The sequence below is a fragment of the Rhopilema esculentum genome, chromosome 12, assembly GCF_057945365.1.
Source record: "Rhopilema esculentum isolate cy_ngs chromosome 12, ASM5794536v1, whole genome shotgun sequence".
NCBI classification, from domain to species: domain Eukaryota; kingdom Metazoa; phylum Cnidaria; class Scyphozoa; order Rhizostomeae; family Rhizostomatidae; genus Rhopilema; species Rhopilema esculentum.
The window spans coordinates 8,111,646-8,137,918 of NC_142826.1; the positions used below are offsets into that span (position 1 = coordinate 8,111,646).

Below are 26,273 nucleotides of genomic sequence, written 5' to 3' on the forward strand. Positions count from 1 at the left end.
AATGAATAAACTTAGACACACTTGGGTTAAAATTCTCCGAATTCAGGGGCATCTATGTTAAAGCTGCAAAAATTAAACCATAAAACGCCACAAATTATGGTGGTCCTTAATACAGATTCTTCTTGGCAAAACAACTTAATTCCTGTCCATATCTACACGGTAAGAAGAGACTCCGACTTTACAGGTAAAGTGCTCTTTTGTACTGCAAAAGCGAGGTGCCATGGCTCCGATACCCTCTCCCATCTTTTGATGTAAAAGACTTCAACTTCGTCATCGCTTCATACGTAATACCCTGGTCCCATCGCCACTAGTTTTTGCTTTAACGCAGCCGGCTGGCGTGACAAAATTAAGTGCTTATTTTCAAGGAGCAAAAACCATAAGATCAACAGTTAATTATAAAACTGCTACATATTCAGGGAAAGTTTAAAGTCTGGTTGCTATTTTTCGGTAAATTTTACCAGCACTGATCTATCACCGGTGTTAAAAATGGGTTAGCATTAAAACTACTGTCGTTTTAATTTGGACAGCCCTTTCCAAGATCGATAATGTAATAAACTGATCTAATTTTCTTCCATTTATACTGGTTCATAAATCATCTGTACAAGTTGATATTCGATTCGAGAAATTGCTACAAAAATCTAATTTTTCTCCAACAATTCCTCCCAATCAACGTTGTTTTTGAAAATTTCTCTGTCGAGCCATTTCTCGTAATCCTTCTTGAATTTCTTTGTAAGAGTAACTGTCTGACTCAAGCAGCTATGGAGATCGTTATCAACCGGCTGAAAATCGGACGGGTAATGCGAGCCACCGGCATCGTAATGGTGGTAGTTGAACAAGTCAACATTCTGGCGCAACGCGCATTCCTCAGTCTGGAAATCCCACGGTCGAGCGTCAAGATCTAGAAGATTAGAAAAAAAGCGTTTCTGGACATCGGACAAGCCTCATTAAGACAGCATGAAAAGCAAAACCAAATATCTCTTGATAAACTTCAAAAGTTACAAAACCGTGTAGTCAGAACAGTTGTAGGATGTCGATATGATAATCAGCCTTGTCAATGGGACTCTTAGGTGGCCCACGGTCAGGGAGTTACTTGATCTTTAAACCCTCAAGATGGTTTTCAAATCCCCAAATGGCGTGGGGCCGTCCTATACGAGTGACATGTTCAGTAGGGTTGACGAAACAACCTCTCGCGTACTGCGGAAGTATATTAACTTCCGCAGTTAAGGACATCAGCTAGTCAAATATGTTTCTCGTTCAGAGGGGCTAGTCTCTGGAACGGGTTGAACGATAAAGAAAAAAGTCAACCAACTAGAAAGAAATTAAAGGAAGGGCTGATAAAATTCCGCATTGTATAAGTCGCAGTATTTTTGTTCTAAGTCAAAATCTTTTTAATCTTATTTACTTCAATCTCATTGTATCATATTGAATGAATTATTTTAATTTCAACTTTTATGGTATTTAAATGCATGGCCCTTGGAAATCAGCTTTTTCCTAACTGAGGGGCTACCATGCCTAAAAAATTAAAAATTGAAAAAAAATGAAATTTTGGGGTGTCCAAGGAAAGGGAGCCGGGTGATCCGGTAACAAAATTAGCTGATATCGGGTTGCTAAAGCTAAATTTCTACACGCTTTGAGAGCTGCAGAAAAGAGTTGAATACATATACAGAGGTCAACAAAAAAAGAAATTGCAGGAAAAAGTACAAGAAATATTTTTGCTCAGAAAAGTGCTTAGAAATAAGAAAGAACTTTAACTTCATTATGTAAAAATGACCTTACATAAAACTGAACCTATTATACAAATCGAAACAGCTGACCACAGGCACTATTATAGGAAGCATAAATGCTTGTATTATATTCCATGGGAAAACTTTGCAAATTTTCTGCAAAGACGTTTTGGCAAAAATTTGAAAAATTATCAATGCTGTGAAAATCATTATTCTGGCCCGCTTCGATTTGACTCACAAAATTTCCAAAACGAGGCTTACCATTTCCGAAGGCCCAGTCATCGTTCAATCGGTGTCTGACTTTATGATAAATCATGGACATGATTTTCATGTTGCTTTTTCTCCAGTTTCTACCAAGATATTTTATTTGTGTTTTCAGTAACTAAAACCCAAAAGAAAAAGTCGTAAAAAGGTAAATTGTCAAAGAAATATCTGCAGCAAATAGTTATGAATTTTCTAAATCAGTGAGTGCTACATACTATGTTAGCAGTTTTTTACTTGGTCCACGAGGCAGCTTAAAATCAATTTTAAATGTAGAAAAATGATAAAAAGCCTCATATATTGCCAAATTTATAGCAAATATTTTCTTTTACTTGCATAAAATCTTCATACATTTAACTTTCTGCTTAAAAAATATCAATAGCCTTTGAATCAAGTTAGCTACCATTCGCTGCAAAAATGCAACCTTTAACACTAGTTTGGTAAGAATTATTTTAGACCATTGTCTTTTAATGGTATTTATATATTCATACAAATATGATTAATTTATAAAGGTGTCACCACAATTTCGAAAATGTTACGGATTCTTGCGAAAATCTTTTTGAATAGCTTTATTGCAAATTGTTACCTTTATTACTGCAGAGAAATTTAAAAATTTTGACTTTTATTTTGACATTCAGCAATAAATTGCAAAACACATTTGTTAGACATACCTTCAAAACGTAAAGCTGTAAGTTTTCTTCATTTATTTTCAAAGCTCTTTTAAGAATTGGAGCCGATTTGAAAACCACTAACATCTGAAAAAAGACAAATCTACTTTATTAAGATTATTTCATTGAGATAATATATAATATGCATATCGGATTACAGAGAGGATTTTTACCTTTCTAAAGGGCCGACAGATGAGTTTGGAGGGGTCTGGTGGTAAGGTATCTAGACATGCGTTGAATCACCTTATACAAACAGCCATAAACCCAGACAAAGTTAAACTCTCACCATTGTTCTTGAGTGCTTCCACTTGGTCAGTTTTTGCAGGATTCTTAAAAGGTTGATACAGGAAAACAAATTTCTCCAGCAAAACTCGTTACCATTTCCAGATTCCTTTAAAAGGGGAAAAAATTGATTGATAAGAATTCCTTGGCAAACGATAGGCATGTCAAAAGATACGAGCATTATTTCTTTGATACCACTCAAGTATGTGTGATACCACTGATAAACATTTATTTGATACCACTGATAAACATTTACAAATTCATGCTTCTTCGTGGAAATTATTTTTATAACATTATTTTTTAGAATGATCAGTGCTTCCACTTTGATGGAAATTCTATTCTGAAAGAATATTTCAGCTTTTGAAAGGAAAAAAAAGGAAACGAAAATTGGAAAAAAAGTTATTTTAAGAAGAAAGAAAGTTAAGAAAAGGGTCAAAATTTTCTAAACTTCCCTTGCATATATATCTAGACATGAGAATAGAGCTGTTATGTATTATGTATAGGCAGAATCACTGACATTGATTTGAATTTTGACAACGAAACTTACTAAATTCAACAGAGGATACTCTATATGAAAATGTGGAGGCTATGAAAGCACCTGCAACTGATCAAGAGTCGAATAATTTGAAAAGAGTGTTTTTAATGAAATGATAGAGTTCACTTGATGACTGTAGGCGATAGCAGTGTTTTGTTTTATTTCCTCGAATTACATGGTCTTTTGTTAAATACATTACCCCAATATATACAAAAGGAACTGAGTGGACATGGCAGCCCTCGGAGGTGCCCTTTTTTCCTTCAGGTGCCCCCCAACAACTTTTAAGCTACTTCTAGGCTCTCATGAAATCAATATATTGTTTCTGTTTCTGTGTGTTGCTGTGAAATTGAGCTGTAGGCGCAATTTATTGTAAAAGTTTTGTCAAACAGGTTGGTTTGGCGCTATGTCATTGTAGAATGATGTAACTAGGCTAGCTAGCAGGTTGAATCATATTGAGTTTAAAAACTCAAATATAGGGAGACCTAAATAGGATAACTCACAAGACTTTCAGCAGTTACTTCGTGTTTTTCCTCAAGGACACAGGCAGGAAAATCCAGGACAGGAACACTGATGGAGAGAAAAACGATTAAATTTGGGAGAAAAACTCTAATAATCAAATCTTTTTAAAGTTAAAATATCAGAGGAGAAATTTAAAGAAGCCGAGCTATCAGTCAAATTTTCTAAAGATTTTAATTTTGCAAAACGAAGGACTATCGAGAGATTAAAAGAAACTTTTCCGAGGTGACTATGTCTAAAAAGCTTGATTTGTATTGCAGAAACAAGGCATAACAATATCCATTCTGATGCTTTGTAGCTGTGATTTTCTTATTTTAGGTTTGTCAGCCTCTTGAACGAGATCAACTATTTGAACAAGATACAGCATTATTTTTGAAGGAACGCATCGATCGAGCCTTTATCGATAAATTTGTTTTCTTGAAGGATATGCTTCAATGTAAAAAATGCTCTTAACATCTGCTTATAGACAATATTTTTATATTTCTACCTGTTTTTTGCTGCAACGTATGCTGATGTGTTTTGGTTGAAGAATTTAAGAACCAATGGGATGCAATTAGCAAAAACCAAATGTTGGCTAACAAACTCAAACTGCGAATAAAAAACAGGGTTTCAAGAGATACAACCTATGAAGACTTCAGATCAAGTCGCATTGTTGATTAAGGTCAACTCAATCATAATTTTCATAAAAATAACGTAATTGCAAACAATGACATCAATGGATAAAGAAATATTTTTCCGCCAAGAGCATCCAGAGAATATGCTGCTCATGGAAAGTATCGAATCAAACATGATTTAGAGAAGTTAAGCAATTAACGCAAATACCTAAGATAATATTTTCATATTTCATAATCTATTAGTTATTGATCATATGAGTTAGTGTATAACATTTTCGTTGCAATTACTACATACTTTGGCACATTTTTAATTAAAGTCCTAAAAAACAGTAGAACTTGTTCACAACTGAAAGCAGTTGAACGAAATATGAATTGGCGCTCACCTGATAAATGTGATTCACTTTGAAGTGCTTCAAGAACAGGAGAATCAATGCAGATATTGACTTCACGAGAATTTCCTGCAGGGATGAATAAACAGCAATAAGACATATTTGCTTACGCAAGCAAGCAACTAAGCAGTATTCATTCTTAACTGTATTCCAATAATTTTTGGATGTATACATTAGATCTTCCCTTTTAGAAAAACCTTTGTTGAGCTGCCTGTTCAGCAGACATTCAACGAAGGTTTATGTACCTTTCTGTCAAGGAAGATAAAAAGAACGCAGTTGGATGCCTTAATTTGAACCACTTCAAAAAATGATTACTTTAAAACAAATTAATTACGTTGGATCTCGAAAATTATTTACTGTTATCAAAACCTTACACAGGTAGCCCCAAGGCAACGGATACCTCCCAACAAATATACTCCTGTCCTTTGGATGTCTCGTTATGGGGGCTCTATTGTATGATTCAGTTAGTATGAAAAGTCTCCTTTACAAAAATAGACGTACCTTATGTCTGTTAACATCAATAGCCAATTGCATCGACTTCAAAACAGTAGTACTGTAGTGAAAACAATATCAGTTTTACTGTTGCAGATATTCGATGCAGCATCGACAGCGTTTTATGGCATCTGATGCGTAAAGCGTGGCGTGTTCTGTTACGTGAATACCAAAGACAAGGGATCGTACTCAAAAGGTATCTTTATGAAAACAATTAGCACCAGGAAGTATTTGGATGGAGAAAATTTTTCATATACCCTAGAAATATTTACGACGTCTGCACACTTGGCAATTTTTTCAAAAGAAATTTGATAAAGTAATTTTACATGACTCTGAAAAGTATTGTACCTAAACTACCATAATTGTTTCGATAATTGTAAAGCTATAACAAGAAACCAAAGTTCCATGTACACTTTTTCTTATTTTCTTTGAAAACCATGATGTGCAGTTGAAAAATAATCTTAGTTCATCCGGTATAAAAAATCTTATTTGTTGTTCCTGCATGTTTGTGACACGCGCTATTTTCTAATATTAAAAATGAGGTTGCAGACATTACCACTGTATCTTTTGAAAGCAAAAGGATATTTCTATGCAAAAATTGGCTTCCGAAAACTAGAGTGATTTGCTCTCCCTCCCCTCAAAGCAGAACCCTTTTAGCAACTTGGGAGTAGTACTTACGATCCAAAACTGAAGTAGAAATATATATAAACGTTGCGCAAATAAATTTTACCACTCATATGTTAGTTATATCTCTAGGAGAACTTAAGAGCAGGAAGCCGTAAAAATATTAGGAAGGTTAAAACAGGTGCATCTACGGCTATCCAAGTTCATTGCTGGGCGAATTCAAACTTGCCTGCCACAGCATGAAAAAGGCCTAAAACTGCTAACAAAAACATAAATCAAATATCTAGACATACGGCATTTCTGGCGGTAAAACATCAGTGAGTATATTAATGGAATCGGTTTTTGCTTTTGCTGTTGGTGCTGATGCAAGAAGAATCTTCAGCAAGGTAATCTGAAAATAGAATCACATTCCTTCAAGCAAAATTTCGTACTTTTTGCATCTGTATTTGTATTTTGCTACATGGCTACCGAAAGTAGTGTAAGGACACTGAGAGGCTATGCTTGTCGAGCAGTGTCCTCGTCTTTCCTTTCGATGTGACCACACCTCGTGATTCCTACGCCTGGAATTACAGAGAGCTGGCGACTCTCCCCACTCCGGGTGAAAGTTTGGTCCTGTCAGGGACTCTAATCACAGACCTTGGATCTGTAGTCAGTGACCCTAACAAGTAAGCCATCCTCGCACTATTACTTTGACAGACTCAGTGGTGCATTCTAGGGTAGTCATTCCTCAAGAGATACAACTGACAATATCAATAATTACAGAGTATAGCTGCATGATGTATGCAGAAAGGAATACAAATTGCCAGTAGAAATACCCTTTTAATGGTGTCAATAAAAACACATTGTTCAACACAGATTGAAAAACAGTAGCTGAAGACTGCCAACTCCAGAAAGTCTATTTTGAATTTAAAGAGAACTCAGTATTCACTCACCATATACTGAGGTAAAACAGGCAGCAACGCTTTGTAAAGAAGTTCAGCTCGCGTTTGAGGGAGCTCTGTCTTTCCCTGAAAATGAAAGTAGAAACAGTATGAAGCAATAACTTTGCGAATATAGGCGGCCAGCCATCATTTTACCTGGGATGCCTATACTGAGGGAAGAGGGCCAATGAATTAATTAACATAATTAATAGACTTGGAATAGGATAAAGAGCCCCTGATTTCTAGTTGAAGGGTAGACCCAGAAGGCGATCGCCTATCAGCACCCTTGCAAGTTCGCCGTTGGTGCAGAAATCATACAGTGGACTCCTATTTATTTGAATTGGCTTTTATTCGAAGTTTCTGGTTATTCGAACAAATTTTCATTCGCCTTCAGTTATTCATAGGTCTACTTTAAGTTATAAGAATATAAATTGAATCGAATCACCTCTCTATTCTCATGAGAGCTTTCAATAAGTAAGAGCCCACTGTTAACGATTAGAATCAGTAATTTTCTAGTGCTATATTTTCCAGTGATACTGATATATTGTCAATGTTGTTTGGGTAGATTTTTTCAGATGGTTAGGCATCTAATAAACTTTTGGTGAATAAGATTGGCAAAAGTGTAGCGATCTAATGTCATTCTCCAATAGTGAATAAAAAATCAATCTACGAAAACCTCATGAAAAAAGATAGAAAATGACTAGAAAAGGACAAGTATGTGATACTTCGGCAACAAGAATTCCCTTCGATCCTGACACACCGTGTGCTCAGGAAATGAGAAGGATTGAACTCTGCATGAAGCCATTCTTAGTCGAGCACTTTACCAACTGTGATACGGGCTGCTCAGGGTGCTTTATAGATGGAGGGGTTTATTTAGCTTTTGCATTGGTAGGGTAGGCATTCATTAGAGTAAATTTGATGCTGCTATTACAGCAACAATATCAAGAGAAATACCTTGCTGAAGGGGCGGTTTGTCGTGTCCTCTTCTCTTTTGATGTGGATTTCCGCCAATGATACATAGACATGCTACAACAAAAAAGTCACCTACAGAATTCTGTCTTAATTAATCGTGTAGCGCAATATTCCTATACTAATACTCGACCACATGGAAATCTTGAATATTTTACAATTTTTGGTACAGAAAATCACTGAGGTAAAAAAACTAATAATGAGTAGGCCCAAGGCTCTCAAAATTTTGCCGAATTTCTGCTTTTAAAAACATTAGGGAAATAGTGATCGCATCTAATGTTCATACAATCGTAAAGACAAGCTTTTGCTAAAGGGCGATACTTTCAAAAAGAGGTTCTGCTGATAAGAGGCTAAATAATGTATAAATCAACCAAAGAAAAGATTCTTCAAATATTTAGAAAATTTTGGTCAGATAGTTGGAATTTGACATCTGTCTCTGAAAACAATGCAATTCACTTTTTATTTACAAAATGCTATGATCCTCAAAAAAGTTGTTGAACCATTTACACCTATGTCAACAAGTTTACAAAGGTGTCCACTCCCCACTATTATGTTGTTGAATTCTAATTTTCACGACATTGCTGGTGAAAAGCTGACGGGAATAGGTTGTGTAAACGCCTCACTTTTGACATCAACATTTTATAAGTATGGGGAAGGGGAAGAACACAACAGAGTTACGGTGTAGGTTAGGGGAAATCAGGGCCTTATGTTGCTAACGTTCAAACGTAAATATTTGATATCATAAATGTTTTGCTGTGTTTTGATATCATAAATTTTTCATGTCACACTTCATGTTTTCGTTTAATAAAACGACATTCATATCAATTTTAGTTGTTGTTCGTTGAAAAAAGACAAAGCTGCAAAAATTAAAAATTTATCAACATGAATTTTATACACGAATTCGTGAAAAAAACACAGGTTCTGTCAGCAAAGTTGATGAAACATGCGCATAATCTCAAATGAATTCATAAAGTTGCTATGACATTGATTCAAATATATAGCAATGTTGCAATGAGTTGTTGTTGTTGTTGTAAATTTATTTCAAATCGATAAAAAAACAATAGCTGACAATATATACATAAATATACAATGTTAACTAATCAAAATCGAGCATAGCTACCAATTAGTACATTAAAGTAATTATAGATACTAAGTTAAAGATTAACTTGCATTTACTGGCAGAAGCTGACAGGCACTACATTTGCAATTAGGTCCGTACCATTGTTCAATTTGATTTTTAAAACTTTTCAAATCTTCTGCGGATTTCAGATCGTTGGGTAGCCAATTCCAAATCTGTGGCCCGATTGACATAAGACTTTTGGATCCAAATGTTGTTTGATCAGGTCTAACATGGGCTTTCTTTGGATTTCTTAATAAAAAATTTGGACTTCCTTATGAATTTTAAAAAAATCTGTTTTACTGTTTTACTGTTTTGAATATTTCAATGCACAAAATTCTTTGACGAGCAAAGAGCTTCGTGCAATTGTTTGACTTCACAAGCAGATCGTTATACGAACTTGTATGATCATTATAGAAAAATCTTAGGGCGCGTTCTTGTATCCGTTCAATTTTCTGTAATGATTTAGAGGATGAAAAATGCCAGACCAAGGGCCAATAACTGAAATTGGAATATACAAAGCTCTGAACAAGAATCTAAAAACTTTCGTATTAACAGAAACTGGTGTCTACAGTAACTGGTAAAGGGCACATTCTAAATAAAACTCATTCTATAACTTTTCCACGAATGAATGTCCGGTCGTCTGTCCATCTAGCAGTTTTGGATTGGATCTACATACAAACGAAAAAGCCGCCATTGTGAAAACAAGAGGAGTTCATTTTTTCTCTTAGACTCCAGTGGCGATTTTCCAATATGGTCGCACTTTTCTGATTGGCCTATTTCGATCCAAAACTAGATACATATCTTCCATCCTCTTGTTTTGGACCCTTATTCTGACGTTTTATATTCTGAGGAGTGTCGAACGAAAAAGCTTTCAAAGCAAAAATGAAGTAAAAAGGCTGTAAAATATTGGCTTTTTTCAAAGCCATTTTCATATTTTAACACAAGGCCAGTCAACTGCAAGCTTTCTTGTAAAAAAACACAGGGAATATTTTGGTTAGTATGTAATGAAATGGAAACTTACGCTTTTTAAAACTTGAAAACCTTCTAAAATGGGGCGAGGAAGTCCAGCCGTTGAAGTAATATCACTAAAAAAAAGGAACAAAATTCATAAAGTAATAAACATCCTTTGGACAAAAAATCAAACGCAATGTGTTTCTAACAAACAGTCAGGCAAGACCGTCATTCAGTGCTTTGAAATCTGACTTTATAGAGACAAGACATCTCATTGTTTGATAGCATTTGACAGCAATGAGACAAGACATCATATTGTTTGTAAATCTGAAGTATTCAAACAACCAGCTCAATATCACCGATTGGTCAGAATAATGAAAATCAGGCACAATTTTTGCTACTCTATTGACTTCAGAATGACAAAAGCCTTTACGTTCGCAGGAAGATCATTTCACTAATCCTTGCTATCTTACAAAAATATTTACAATAATGTATAATAAGAATAATAAGCATTGTTTAAAGTGAAAGCAGTGTATGATCACAGGCCAAGTCTATGTAATAAATGGATAGTTACTTTCTAACTACAGAGGGTAATTGCTTGATGAACGATCATAACGAAACCGAAGCCTCAAATTTAACACAAAAACGTATCTTTACTACAATGCTACTGACTTTGTGAGTTGATAGCCAACGAATTTCGCTCTGCACGTCTGAAGAAACGCCTGCACATCCTTTTGTCTGCAAAAATAAAAATCAACTGAATTTAGCATCGATTTTGCTACAAGAAAGTGCCTATAAAGTGTTTTTTACGATACCTTACGGTTTAAAATTCCAAATCTCATGCTTTTGCTGTTTATAAGCACTCAACAGTAATTGACCAAGTGACTTCAATTTAACAATAAACACGGCAGCCTAGCGCCGTATCTAGATGCCTGCTTGAGTGTAGGGATGGCTAATTGTTAGGATGGCCCAGTTGTTGGCTCGCAGAATATACATATAAAGGTCTGGGGTTCAAGTCCCGGCCAGGACCAACTGCCAACTAGAATGAGGAGAGAATCACTAGAGGTATGGTCACATCGAGTGGACGGACCAGGACACTGCTCTATAAACATAGATTCTCAGTGTACCTAAAAATTACCTTCCGAATTCTTTGATTCATATTTACCATGAATTATTGCTTTTAAAAGGAATAATCGTATGGCTGACATACAACATAAGGCTGAAATCTCGAAAACCTTTCTATGCCTATTGCTATACTGAAAATTTTTTAGCGTGACCATAGCTGCAAATTTCTAACAATAAACTTTTTAATTCTGTTAAAAACCTACCTAACTTTCGGCCTAAGTAGTAATTCATTTCTTATAAAACTTTTCGCATCATCTTCTAGAATTGATTCTTGTTCCAAATCTTCATCCTTGTCCATGGCAGTGGATATTTCATTTCTTCTTTTCCTTTCTTCCTTCTCCCTCTGCGGAGAAGATGCTCTCAAGTAATACTCTGGCGGATGACCAAAATTCTCGAAATTTTGTTCTTCAAAGCTCGGAGACAACCCAGCTTGAACTCGACCTTGTTTCTTCTCTTCAAGAAGTTCATCAAACCCTCCAAGAGTAAACTGAAATAATAACATAATATATAAATAAAATCCATATCTAATTATATGAGATAATATTACACACTTCAATATAAGATGACATAATGTAAAATCATTTAAACACTGTGAATATAAAAAGAATATGAAATAAGTCAATTAAATGCAATATATAACAGGAAAACGTAACAAATTATCTTAAACAGAAATAAAAAACACACTTAAACACGATATAATATAATATGTCATAGCATTGGAAAACATAATAAGCTCCATTATCCAAAATTTCATGAAATGAGATACAAACTATTTTAGCGTGTGTAAAGTGGAAGGCTTTAATAACTTGAAAATTGTAAAGATGTAACAAAAATTATGGACATCAAACAATTTAATTAAATTGGTCTTTTTCGATACTTCTCAAGCCCTGTAGGACAATCTATTCTCTTTTGCTTAATCTCAGGGTTCTCTAGGTTTCTTTTTTCCCATATGCTTAATCTCAAAAATTTTGCTCCCCCCGTTCTCTTATAGTATAGTATTGCTATATTGTTTATCATGGCTCATTACGAGGCCTTTGAGAGGGTGGCCCAGTTGTTAGGGTCACAGAATATACATACAAAGGTCTGGGGTTCGAGTTCCAGCCATGACCTTTTGTCACATAAATTGAGGAGAGAATGACTGGAGGTGTGGTCATATTGAGAAGAATGACCTAAAAAACCACCTTTGGAAGCCGGAAGTAAATAGGCTGACATTCACACACTTACCAATATTACTTTCCATAATAATAAAAGGAGCTTCTTGATTGGGTAATGCGGAGCACTTCCAGCACAGAATTTGAGAATCATCTCAAAAATGTGATAAGCAAAAGGCCCTCCATCTTCCTCTTCTTTGCTGCCGTCTGCAAATGAAAAAAATGTCATCTACAGGGAGACCTTTGTAACCGTAACCCAAAGTGACTTGCATAAGGAAATTAGAAGTCAGAGGCTTCTCCCTAGAAAATTAGCTCAAGTTATAAGAGAGTCTCATTTGTTTATTCAGAATTTTTGAAAAAAACAATAAAAAATATTATCATTCTTAAGCTTTATTGACTTTGCCATCCTTTTCCTGCGTTATTGGCAGAGCTAGAAAACAGCTAGACAAGATAGCAACAGAATTAATCTGCTATTAACTACCTTCGCATGTGTACTGATAGCAAAATACGTCTGCATTGACAGTGCGCATCGACCAATATATAACAGACCGGTTAAGGGAATTTTCATTAAACTGACACATGATAAAACACTAACAGCTGTTTCTCACCCAAGTCAAGTCTCAGGCCCTCTGCAGCCTTGCTCATTTCCTCAGACTTTGATTGATTTATTCGGATCACTTCCACCACAGTGTACAGTATGTTTATGCATATTCTAAGTGCAACAACAAAGCATACAAAAAATGCACATAAAAAGTATAAATATAGCATAGAGATGGAAAAAAACTACATGTTTTAGCTCTACAAGCTTGTTTCGTGAATAACTCACTCTTCGTGAATAACTCACTTTTCTTGTTTTATTTTCTCAAACTCTATGTGTTATCCCCTGTGGACAATAGTATTAAAATATGTGCATAAATCATATCTAGCCTCTATTCCAGTTAGCACGTGTTGTAAGTCAGTTTTTTTGTATGTACGATTATGATGAAGATAAATATATTTTGAAGTCATTTTACGTCTCAATATTTGGTTTATTACACTGGTGACAGGAGCGTTTTGACCCACATCATTTTACAATGTCATCCTTTAACATAATTTTTCCAAAACTTGAGAAGTTCACCGGCGATGGGGACATAAATTTGCACCAATGGCTTCGTAACTTCGACAGATGTTGTGTTATTGCCGAGAAATCTGACGACCTCGTGGTTGGCCAAATTCTAATGCTCTGTGTTGATGGCCGTGCTAAAGCCATCTTGGATCAATTTGAAGATGAGAAAGGCAGTCCCCAGAAATACAGCGAGCTTAAGGAACAACTCACCGCGGTTTTCGATTCAGAAACCGATCGCGAAGCTCACATGACTGCATTCGAACGCTGCATTCAAAAGATCGATGAAAGTGAAGAAGAATTCATGACTCACCTTTTACAGTTATTCAGAGCCGCCAATCCAAAAGCCAAAACTGACATTATAAACCATGCGGTGAAACGCAAGTTTTTACAAGGGATTTCTGATACACTTCACAGAAATATATTCATCTTTTGCACCAACCCGTATAATGACAAAATTACCCATCAAGATTTGCTCAAGGCTTGCCGCGATGCATCAGTTCATCTTTCCTTACCATCTGCGACAATCAACGGTGCTATTGTCACTGGGCCTTCTGATGCTGTTTTAACTGCTGCAAATCCATCTGATACGACACTGGACGCCATTCTTGCCTTGTCCACCAAATTTGAGCAACAAAGTCAACTCACAATGCGGAAGCTTGATGAACAACAAGACCAAATCAATGCACTCAACCGTCAACTTCCGTTTAGGCCCTCACAGCAACTTCAACATCAGCATGGTGCCCCTGTTTTTTCTGCCCCGCAGAGCAACCGTCGGCAATCACGCAATGGTTTTCAACGCAATTTTGGCAGGGATTTTCAGCCCCGAAACGCAAGGCCAGACGGACGGCAACCTATTCAGTGCTATTTTTGCCACGGCTTAAATCATATCCAACGTGATTGCCTAGCTTACAAGCAGCAAGCTAATCTTCCTCAACAGTCGGGAAACTTTTGGGGCCCCCAGTAAAGGGTCATACTGGGAAAGCCGACAATGCTTCATTGACCCCCCAAAAAGAAGAATCACAATCTTTTCTGCAGAGAGAACCTAATTTGCTTTGGCTAACAGGAACATTACATGGACAGCAAATTCCAATGATGCTTGATTCTGGTGCCACCGTATGCTGTCTTGCCAAAAGATGTTTCACTGGCAGTCCTTACTTGCAAAACCTACCATTACAGGGTTATACTGGCCCAGGTTTGCTTGATGCAAATGGACAAATAATGAAACCCTTTGGTGTGATTAAAGCCCTTCTTGTAGTAGGGCATCCTGCTGTATCTCACATTGTTGAATTTATGATTATTGATGCATTGCCTTATTCTTGCATTCTCGGTTTGAGTTTTCTAGATAAATTTACCAAATGGGGCATTGACAACTCCAAGAAACTCTTTCATCTAGATCAATCCATGGTATTGGTATCTTCTCAGCCTTCTCTTCAAGATAACATTGCTTTCATAACACCGAACAAGTACACAATACTACCCGGACAATCATTGACGCCTCCCTTCATGCATTCCGCCCAGTTTCAGAACCGACTGCACTGATTGATGGACATGCACCCTTTGAAGAACGCCTGCATGTAAAGGTTGTTCCGTACTTATACAAGGTTTCTCATCAACACTCATGTGTTCCCACTGTCCTTGTTAATACTTCTGCCGTCGCAAAGACCATAAAAAAGGGCACCAAGGTTGCTCTAGGGACGTATGACTTTGAAGAATTCTCTGTTCTTCCTAAAGACACAATTAATCTTCTCTCTACTCAGGACACAGATAATTCTACTCAAACCTCCGATCCTACTACGATTCTCACTTCACAGTTGACCCACTTGTCTCCCTCGCAGTTTCAACAAGCCAAGAATTTACTGATGGAATTTTCTGATGTCTTCTCTTTATCAAACACCAAAATTGGCAAAACCAACGTGACAGAATTTGACTTTGATTTGGCTCATTCGACACCCATTTCAATGCCTTTACGCAGAGTGCCACTTCATCAACAATCCATTGTCAAGGACCTTTTACAACACTATAAAGCTCATGGCCTAATTGAACATATTGATTCACCTTATCGTGCTGCTACAGTCCTTGTTGCCAAAAAGAATGTTTCAAATAGCTGTGATGTTACCGATCGTTTTCGACTTGTAGTTGACTATCGTTTTCTCAACCCTGCCATCAAAGATTCAGGTTGGCCTTCTCCATCCCTTCAACAATGTCTTGACTCTGTTCGCGGCTCTCAATATGTCAGCTCAATCGACTTCAACAGTGGCTACCACCAAATTCCGTGTGCTGATAGAATCAAACCGATCATTGCCTTTTCTCCTGGTTACGGTTTTGGTCAATGGACCTGGAACGTTATGCCTCAAGGTATCAAACCGGCCTCTTCTTTGTTCCAACGAACCATGGAACAAACATTTTCTGATTTAAGCGACTGTATTCTACCACCCTTCTACGATGATGTGGTTATTAAAGGATTAAATTTCACAGATCATCTCTCCAATGTTCGCAGAGTTTTAGCAAGAATTCGACAGTCTGGTCTCACTTTGAACGCCTTGAAATGCAAATTTTTCCAGACAAGTTTGCCGTATTTAGGCCATTTCATTGACAAGGGACACATTCGCCTTGACCCAGCTCGCATTCAGTCCATCACCGATTTTCCAGTGCCATCCAATGCCAAATCCTTGAAGGAATTTTTAGGCATGGCACAATTTTGTGATCGATTTGTTCCCCACTTCTCTGTTGTTGCTGCTCCTCTACACGAACTTGCAAAACCGACTTCAACGTTTGTCTGGACACCTGAAGCTCAAGCAGCCTTTGAAGCACTAAAGCAGCTTCTCTCTTCCGCACCAGTTTTACGAGCTCCTACAAGTACAGACTCTTTCATCCTAGAAGTCAATGCATCAGACAGAGGTGAAGGTGCATGTCTTAAAGCCCATAACACAAGTGATGGCAAAACATACATCGTCGCCTACGCCAGCAGAAAGTTCAATGAAACTGAATCAAGGTGGAACATTGTAGAGAAAGAGGCGCATGCTATAATTTTTGCTACCGAAAAATTTCGTCACTACCTTCTTGGTAAACCCTTTTTCTTGCGTACTGATAATCGCGTAACTTCATTCCTGCAATCCAAACGCAACCCTAAGAGTAGAAAATTGCTGAATTGGGCTTTGCAACTTTCAGAGTTCAATTATAAAATAGAACACATTCCATCCAAGAACAACGCCATAAGCGACTGTCTCAGTCGCATGCACAGTGTCAACTCACTGGAAGAATTACAACCTAATATTACAGTGGCTGCAATCAGAGATTTCCAAACAAAAGATCAACACATCCAAGCAGCAATCGAATACATGTCTTCTGATAAACGAAACTTTGATGTCTGCCGTCTAGGTTCCTTAAAACCATATCGCAATAAACTTTTTGTATCTGAGGATGGCATTTTGCAGTGGCACAACTGCACTGTAGTACCTGACGATTTACGTGGAACCGTCCTGAAACTTTGCCATGACCACCCATCCTCCGGTCATTTTGCTGTTGACAGAACTTGGTCTCGCCTTTGTGAACACTATTTCTGGCCCAATGCCAAACAGGATGTGATCAACTGGGTGAAAAGTTGCAAGATTTGTGCTTCTTTTAATCCACCCCCTCAAGGATACCACAAAGATCAGTTACAGCCAATACAGTCTACTGAACGATTCGAACTTGTTTGCTACGATCTAGCCGGACCTTTTCTGCCTGCATCACAAGATGGTTTCAAGTATGCTCTTATCCTGGTCGACCACTTTACAAAATGGCCTGAAGTTGTTCCCCTCAAAGAGATATCGGCACCTACTATTGCTAGAGCGATTCACGACCAATGGATCTGTCGGTATGGGATTATGCAACGTTTGCACAGTGATGGTGCCTCAAATGTTCATGGCAATGTTATGCGGGAAGTCGCCAAAATCTTGGGTATCGGTAAATCCAAGTCTTCGCATCTCCACCCACAAGGTGATGGCCTTTCTGAGGCAATGGTAAAACTAGTTAAGTCCTGTGTGCAGAAACAAATTGATCAACATGGCCGTAACTGGGACACGTTCTTGCAATCAGCTGTCTACGCTATTCGTTCAAGTGTTAATAATAGCACTAAAGTTACACCTGCTGAACTTATTCTTGGTGCTAAACTTTCTTTACCAACTGCGTTGCTGTTTAATAAATCACCACAGCAACAGATTCAACAGTCTGCTCCACACCATGTGAAACAGGCTCAAGCTTTTGCCAATGACATCGGTACGTGCCTTAAAAACTCCTTTACAAATGTTCGCAGTATCCTCAACCAGAGCAGAGAAAGAATGAAACAACAGTACGATAAGAAAACTACCCAACATCATTATAAGATCAATGATACTGTCATGTTATGGAACCCACCTCAGAAAAGGGGTATTTCACGTTGTTTTCAACCAAAGTGGTCGAGGCCTTGGACAATCACCCACTTGATAGGAGATCTGAATTGTAAGCTTGTTGACGCCAGTGGCAAAGCCAGTCCTACTATTCATGTCAATCAACTGAAGTATATACCTCCAAGATCAATCCACTTACTCAAAAAAGCAACTGACCCCCTACCTGCAAAGGAACCTCCTAAGAAAAAAGTCTGTGATATTTTTGCTGACCTAACCAATACCAAGACAACAAATCTCATTGATGATAGAGTACACGTTGAGGGTGCAAGAGGAGGAGGGAATACAGGGGACTTGAACCACGGAGAACAACCAGAAGATAATAACAACATGATCAACAGAAATTGGTGCAGAGTAGACATTGCAAACATACTACCAAACAGAACTCGTTCACATTCACTAACATAGGAAGAGAGATGGGGAGGGGGATAGTGTTATCCCCTGTGGACAATAGTATTAAAATATGTGCATAAATCATATCTAGCCTCTATTCCAGTTAGCACGTGTTGTAAGTCAGTTTTTTTGTATGTACGATTATGATGAAGATAAATATATTTTGAAGTCATTTTACGTCTCAATATTTGGTTTATTACATATGCTATATTATGCTCTACGTGCAAATGTATTGAGCACTGTGCTACGGAAATATCAAGAGACAAATTTCTAAAAAGTATAAATATATTTAATATATCAAGAAAGTGTTTCCTTTAGTCTATATACTATCGTTTCAACATTGATGGTGTTGTTATGAAAGTCTTAATATTCAAATATATTAAAGCAATTTCTTTCAATTTTTCAAAGTTTCAAAAAGTTGATCAAAGGCCCTTGACCAAAATACAAAAACAAAATACAAAAAAATACAAAAATTGGTGAAAAATACCTCAAATCAATGCTATCAGCAATGGATATTGAAGGTTTCTGCAAAGCTGCTTGAACTGAGTCGATATTTCTAGAAGAAAGTCACGTAACTTCTAGAAACACAAATGGTCAAAAACATACAATACAAGGAGAGACATCTGAATGTCGTTGCTTGAAGAAACGAGAATAGATCCAGGTATAAAATATACAAACGTTTCACTATGATTGATAAAGATGCAAATACAAACAGGTATAAAATAGCTGCATAAATTACTCTGAAGATGCAGTTCCACTTACTCAGCTTCCATCAACAACAGTTGTTGTACAACAGCAAAAACTCCAGAACGGTAAATCAACAGAACATTTTGTGAAATCTAGAATTTAAACATAAAAGATTTATGTTCATTTACGAAATTGAAACTTCCTCTTCGAAATTATTGTTAATATCTGGCTCTCGTTATACTAAACGTTATGCTAATGACAGACTTCTATGGATTTTAGGATTCGTGGTTCTTCTCCTTAAAAAATATCATACAAGGCCTCTCAAATTGCAGAGAAAGTTAACCCATTGAATGCTAGAATCAATTCTTTATACTACTGCTTGCCTGGATCAAGGAAACAGATCTGTAGTGTCAGCCTCAAAGAATCCCGATGTAGGGAATGAAACGAACCTTCAAGGATTGCGCTTTTTCCGAAAATCAAGTCCCCGCAGACTAGAGATGACCTGCTATGAATGAACATAGCACGGTGACTTTATTGCCAACCATCAGATGACCAAAAACTTTTTAGCATATGCTTATTTAGATTTTGCAGTTTGGATTTGAAATTTTTCTATAGCTTTTTAGGCTTTTTAAGAAAATTTATGGCTCAATTCAGAGCTAAATAATTCAGAGCTAAAGAATTTAGTCAACGACCAATGTGTAACAAATTTATGCAGATCATAATCATAATAATATGAACTGATCTAAATTATGCCCAAGATGAAAATGTCAGCGTTAATAGGATAAAAACTCCATACAGGCAAGAGGTCCACTTTTATGCAGGGAAGTGGTGTTGTAAACATATGGCTTATCGCTATTTGAAGCCTGTTTGCATTTCGTCAACAGAATGTTATACTTCATCAAATATGACCAACAACAGATTTGACGAGGCTTAAGTTAACTAGGCGCTTAATTAATCGAGCTCCTAGGACTTTCTAGACCTCCCCTGTCTAAGTGCCTCAGCATATCTATATGTTTCTGGGGACGTATGGGGGCGCGTGATCGGCCTCGAGTGCCTCTCATCACAAATCCACCTGCATTTGAAGATTTTAAGCAAATTTAATATAATCTTTTCGTACATCTTGTATATAGTCAAACATAGCTTTTTCATACTTTGAGCAGGCTTTTTTAATTCTCTTTTGTTGATACTACCGCAATTGCCGTCGCTTTGCAGTATTCAAGAACAGCTTGTTGTACTGTAGTCAAACAAAGCACTATTAAGGTCCCTATCCTTGCCTCGTTTAGGTTAGCAATGTTTTCAGATTTATAAGAAGATTAGTGCGCTCAGCATACATTACGACCGTGGAGTTTTGGAGAGCTTGTGGTAGATCAATAACATTGACAAGAAACAGCAAAGGCCCTAAACATGACTCCCGAGGAATCTTGATAATAATGTCTCTAAGTTTTAATTATGCAGCGAAACTGTTTGCCATTGAAAAATTAAGATTTTAAAAATGATAGTTCAACACATTCTCTCGAAAACTGTAGTGATATGATTTTGACAAAGAGTCTTGCGAGCCAAAGTAATAAATGCATTACTTAACCTAAAATTCAATCAATGCAAAGCCAACAAGCTGCCCATTGTCAGGCTATAAGGTTGACAAGCAAGCCATACCAGTCATCGATGTTTTTTTCAAAAAAGATATATCGGCAAAAAGTGCAGCGCACAAAAGTGAGACTGCTCAGGAACAAGCAAAAGATTTGTATTCAAATGTGACGGGGATGTGGTTGAGTAGAGATAGTTCAGTACATTAATATAGGAAGGTACTACCTCTACCTAACCCTATCCCCGACACATTAGAATACAAATATTTTGCGGCACTACGAAACACTATTTAGTTTGCGCTAAAAGACAAAAAATATGTAAGGTCTCTCTTATTTAAGGAAATTTGAGCTATCATTACCAAAAACATTTCATTCAAAACATTATATTCATTCGATTCAAAACACGTCATGCCATGAACACAAAAAGATTGAAGTACCACTGACCCACTTTCCCCATAGCGTGCACCACCTTCTCTTTGCAAAACTTAATTTGATTTCTAGTACTACTGATTGAAGAAGTCTTACCGTTGGAAGCAGGTCTTCCTCACAATTTGACTCTTTAAACATCCCTTTAAACAAGAAAAGCAAAAAATCAATTTAGGGTTATATAAAGGAAGAAACATTTCAGGATGGCATTGCTCAAGTTTTGTACAAAGGTCATCCAGTGCTTTACTTTGAACAAATGGGTGTTTCAAACATAGACATGAGTTGCTAAGGTTGTTGCAAAGGCAATGATCATCCAAAAAAGACTAGCAATAACTGTATGAAAATGTTTTGAGAAGGAGAAAACAGAAGTGGAGTCAATTCTTCAATTCTTGTAAACAAAACTCATGAAAAGTAAAGCAACAACAATTTGCAGTTCATCTGTAAAAGCACAGGGACAGTCAAACAATTTTTGTACAGCTTAGACATGCAGGTTTAGACTTTAGACAATTACGGGTTTAGAAATGCCTTCGCTAAGTCACAATGCTTTATATTGTTCAGAACAATTCTTGCATCTGATACACTTCAAACTTTGTATGGCAAGGGAGTTTCTACTTTCTCTTTGATCCCATAAAAGGGCTTACTGCTCAATTCCGTAAGAGATGCAAAACTTAGTTTCAAAATACAGCTGAAATTTATTACAACCAGCCCATGCTTCACACTGATGTGGGGACTCTACCCTGGTCATTTCTCTGCAAGCAATCGTCTATCCTTCAAATGGACAAGTTATGATTTAATTCTTTTTTTGCTTACCTTGGCATAAATACAGTACAGATCTGGCAGCATTTCTTCTTTCTTCCACTGAAACTGTTTCAAGACGATCTAAAAGTCTCATCATGTACTGATTTTTCTGCTTTGGTGATATTTCTTTCCATGGTTGGCTCTCTAGCATAATAAAAAAATACATGTTTAACAAAAGTTAGTATGCAATGATGGAAGTAGAAGGCAAAATATAAAATGATTCTTGAATCATATTTCAATTTTCCTTATCGACGCTCACTAAATATTTTGCAAAATAAAAACAAGCCAGGCAGAGAAAAATCATTCTTGAAGCCTGACTTGTCACAAATGTGAGCAGAGTCAAATGCCAGGAGGATCAAAAAGGTAAATTAACTTTTCTTTTTTATCTTTTGAAAACAAACCAAATACTGTGTTCAACTAAGGTTAGAAAGAAATTTGTTTCGAAATAAACTAGCATCAAACCAATAAGGAGATTACAGGTGAAAAAGGTGAGCACAATTTTTTATTTTTGTTTTATATCAAGAAAGAAAGTAAACAAGAATCATGTTCAAAGATTTGGAACTAATTAGTCACTAAAATAGAAATTCTGTAAAAGCTAAGACATAGAAAATGTTATTGCACTGCTTAATTCATGCAAAATTATGTTTTATTGTAACACTGTTACATGGAAGCTTCAAAAGTTCTCCTTTCAGCATTTTGTTCTAAACAATGTCATGTCAATAATCTACCAGTAAGCATCTACTGACATTTATCATTTGATAAACATTTTCAGCATTTTGCTTGCTTGATTTCCAATTTTGGAATCAAGCAAAACCATCACAAAAAGAGTACTTCTATTATTTGGTCGATTTTATTGGCTGCAATTTACTTTACTGTAACATCTTTTTACTTACAGAAAGAGACATAAAAGGGTAATAGGTTTTAACAAGAAGAAATAATGTTGGTAGAGGAAGAAGGGACAGCTTAGCCTACTGTTGTGTTTATAATGTTGTAACACTTTACCGACAAATAAAATAAATAAACATAAAGGAAGGCCAGAGATGAGCTGTTTTTTAAAATGTCCCATTCACTAGCAATTTCATGGCACTTGATGAAGTACATGAAGATTTGTACAAGCATGGCTTGGAACAGTTGTTTGAAATATCTAAACCCCATTATCTCCATTGGGTACAGCTCTGAGCACTCTGTGGCAGAACGTTTGACAGTAATCTTAATTCTGCATAACTAATCATGGTTATTCCTAGACAATCTTATCTAGGAAATATTATCAATATTATCAGACAATCTTATCAAGGAAACAAATGTAGTATGAAGCTATTGTCGAGTAATTGAGCTTTTATATCTCTAGCAGTTTTTTTCAGAACAAAACACGCAATAGATTCAACAAACATTCTTCAATATAAGTTTTTCAAAATTTATATACTTGGGTCAGTGGGCATGGCACTAAGCCCTGCCCTTATGGTAGCTAGAAGGGGCCAAGCATCTAAGAAAAGAGTATAAATTGTAAAGAACAAGGGCCTCACAGATGTTTATATCCCCAAAACCCAAACTAACTTGGATTGGTGGCAATTGAAACCTAAAAAAGAATGGCTTACCAATTTTTTTAAAATCTTCATAAAACTGCTCAGCATTTAGTTCAAATTCCTCTTGTTCTGTGTAGCTGTAGAGTTCTGATGAAAACAAGAACTGAATATTTCAATGCAGCTGCACGTTTGATTGATTCACAATCCAGAAATTTTTAGCAAATCTGTAACTATATATAATAATAATAATAAAACGAATATTTTATACAAACAAACTTTAAAGCAATAAACCAGACTGTCTCTGTGGCATTTTAATTTCAAATATTTTAGCTATAATAATGTTTACTGGCATGATTAGAACAAAAAATGTTAGTTTAGATTTGTTCCTACAATTTTCTCAGGTAAAGCTTGATCAGAATTTTGTGTTTAAAGTCCCTGCAGCTAGTATAAGTGCCTGCAATAGACGTAATAGACCAGACTTCTGACATCTACTATTGACCAACTATAACAAAACTGGACATAAAAAAGAATAAGAAATATTTGTCTGCTAATTTATCATCTCTTATTTCTGAAAATATCTTGTTCCCCTTCATTCCTCTTTATAATAATATTTACATAAAAAATAACAATAAACAAACCAGCCAGCTCATTCATCAGTGAATCTGTGTCAGTATAAATAAAATCCAAGGATGGTGCTTCATTCTGACCCTGAAAGAAAAAACTAGGTTTGTAGACAATAAAACCAAGCAGTATCTGCTTGCCTCTTGCTTATAACAAATGTAAAGACATTTTCTTTGAATTCTCCAACACTTGCCATCCCCTCCTAGATTTACTGAGAAGGGCAATCAATTGCCCAATTCTCCATCAATTTCTTAGCTAGTCCCTGTCTTGGTTCTTGTTGGCAGTTAAAACTTAATGCATATCTTGACCTTGACAGTAAAACATGGCAAGAACTCTATTCAAAAAGGATCATTGAATCAGGATCATAGAGAAAATTTTCAGAATTAGTATAAACAGAAACTGAATCAAGTAATGAACTTTATGATGTCAAAGAACAGTAGATGGAACTTGTTATTCATTTGATTTAGTTACTGCAAATATATTACAGTAAACTCCCAAAAACTTGAGCCACTGATAAGTTGAACATTTGCCATGTCAAACAAATATAGACTCCTCTTGCCCAAACTTTCTTTTGGAAATACGATGATAACTCCAACATTTGCTATCTCAAACCACTTCATTGATCCCATGGATATTCAAGTTATTGGGATGTATAATTCCGGTTTTTTTGGAACCTTTTATGTGTCTTTAATATTTTTGTTTGAACTTGTATGATTTTTATAAATGCTTTCAAAGCATTTTTCTTAAGCAACTTTGCACAGTGTAAAAGAATTACCTGGCCAAATACAAACAAAAAAGATGATTTATTGCTCACCTATCAAAATTGCCCCCTTTTCTCTTATGGTCCTTTTTCTCTTGTCTTACATATTAGATGAAAGCTTGAGAGTCATTTTTCTCAGTTTCAATACAAAAACAAAATTGTGATGGAAGTAAATTGAATATAAATTATATTTGCTATAACTCTGTTGTTGTCACCAGGCAGGTGAAAACATTACTGTGTCTAAAAGATCACCTCTGTTAGAAAAAGATCTGAAAAAGCATCTCAAAAGAGAGGCAAAGCCTGCTTCTTGCTATAATTCGTTTTGGAAAAATTAAAGGTATTTCCTGGTTTTGTTTTCAACTTTTAATAATCTGCTAGATAACTGCAATCTCAGCTTTTGTAAAGGTATCCTTGCCAGCTCATTCTCAAAAGTTTTAAGATTGACTCAAAAACTTTCTAAACTTGTCTCCTTTGATTAAATGATTTAGAATCATGTTCATGTCAAGGTTTTTTGACAAATTTTCTGGCATCAATGTGGTTCTTATTAGATTAGCACACAGACCACACCATGCCAGGCCAAATGCTTCAGTGCTAGCAAAAGCATACTTGGGCATAAAGGTGACATCAAGAAGACTAGGAAAAGTGTGTTAAGAAAAAGTTACTCCTGACCTCTAGTAATACACTAGGGTATAAAAAGTATTGCACCACCTCAACGGAGCAGAAATAGCGCATGAAAGATTGAAAGCTTATGCAAGTTTATTCTGTTTTTAAGTAGCGAATGGCAATTGATCGAAAGCAAAACAACCATCAATCAAAACTTCAATATATTTAGAGCATTTGTTTGAAAAATATCAGTAGCAAACATCTTTCAACAGTTTGAAATTTCAATATTTTGATTGGAAAGCCACAAACTTTTGAAACTACAAGAAGCCTCTTTGAAATGGATCCATATATTTTGGCAATGTATTCTTGTGGAAATTTGTATTACGCCTGGAAACCTCTTACAATTAATGATTCTCTGGTTTTTGGACAACCATTAGGATCATGGTTTGTAACGTTTTTCATTTGAAATCAAATTCTTGTAGCGATGTTAAAAATTGGACTTGATGCTGGCTGTGCCAAAACTTTAATTTCTTTTGTATGGAAATAAATCATTGTAAAAAGGGTTCCTGTTTACTCAGGTAACTTTTTCTTTTGTATTTGTGCAAAACACTCAGTATCTTTTATGGACAAATTTTGAGCTGCAAAATCTTGCTCAGTGTCGAGATTCATGTCTTTTCCTGTCCCTTGGTGTAAACGCAGTGAAATAAAACAGAGAAATTTGTTTGCTCTCTCTCATTTTCTTTACTACTGTAACACTCTCAAGAGGTCTTTTTTTATTTCCAGCAGCTGTTGTGTGGCTGCATCTATCTTTTGGTCAATATTTTTTTAAAATTAAAGACCACTTTTCTAGTAAATATTTTATAGCAACTCGCCTCTCATTTGAAAATTTTGTTCCCTTAGGTCTACATTTTTTAAAATAAAAATGTTTTTGCGTAATTTCTACATTTCTAACAAAGTTTTCTATGGCGTTAGCAAAATTTGCAAACTTTCTCCGCCGAAATTTGCTATA

General features: G+C 36.1%; 1 protein-coding gene across 1 annotated transcript in view; it reads right to left on the reverse strand.

Moving 5' to 3' along the window:
• The window catches only part of LOC135681470 (striatin-interacting protein 2), a 27,667-nt gene continuing 1,394 nt past the window's right edge, over nucleotides 1-26,273 (reverse strand). Inside the window, exons 2-23 of the mRNA XM_065195967.2 lie at nucleotides 23,919-23,988; nucleotides 23,353-23,427; nucleotides 21,770-21,901; nucleotides 21,059-21,102; nucleotides 19,026-19,102; nucleotides 18,751-18,819; nucleotides 12,950-13,053; nucleotides 12,415-12,548; nucleotides 11,394-11,677; nucleotides 10,738-10,803; nucleotides 10,136-10,199; nucleotides 7,980-8,051; nucleotides 7,038-7,112; nucleotides 6,399-6,496; nucleotides 5,491-5,542; nucleotides 4,984-5,058; nucleotides 4,474-4,574; nucleotides 3,971-4,037; nucleotides 2,940-3,044; nucleotides 2,657-2,740; nucleotides 1,986-2,106; nucleotides 1-898 (exon numbers count right to left, since the gene is read on the reverse strand). Of these exons, the coding sequence (XP_065052039.1) occupies nucleotides 639-898; nucleotides 1,986-2,106; nucleotides 2,657-2,740; nucleotides 2,940-3,044; nucleotides 3,971-4,037; nucleotides 4,474-4,574; nucleotides 4,984-5,058; nucleotides 5,491-5,542; nucleotides 6,399-6,496; nucleotides 7,038-7,112; nucleotides 7,980-8,051; nucleotides 10,136-10,199; nucleotides 10,738-10,803; nucleotides 11,394-11,677; nucleotides 12,415-12,548; nucleotides 12,950-13,053; nucleotides 18,751-18,819; nucleotides 19,026-19,102; nucleotides 21,059-21,102; nucleotides 21,770-21,901; nucleotides 23,353-23,427; nucleotides 23,919-23,988 (2,229 nt within the window). The 3' untranslated portion in view covers nucleotides 1-638. The remainder of the gene's footprint in view (nucleotides 899-1,985; nucleotides 2,107-2,656; nucleotides 2,741-2,939; nucleotides 3,045-3,970; nucleotides 4,038-4,473; nucleotides 4,575-4,983; nucleotides 5,059-5,490; nucleotides 5,543-6,398; nucleotides 6,497-7,037; nucleotides 7,113-7,979; nucleotides 8,052-10,135; nucleotides 10,200-10,737; nucleotides 10,804-11,393; nucleotides 11,678-12,414; nucleotides 12,549-12,949; nucleotides 13,054-18,750; nucleotides 18,820-19,025; nucleotides 19,103-21,058; nucleotides 21,103-21,769; nucleotides 21,902-23,352; nucleotides 23,428-23,918; nucleotides 23,989-26,273) is intronic.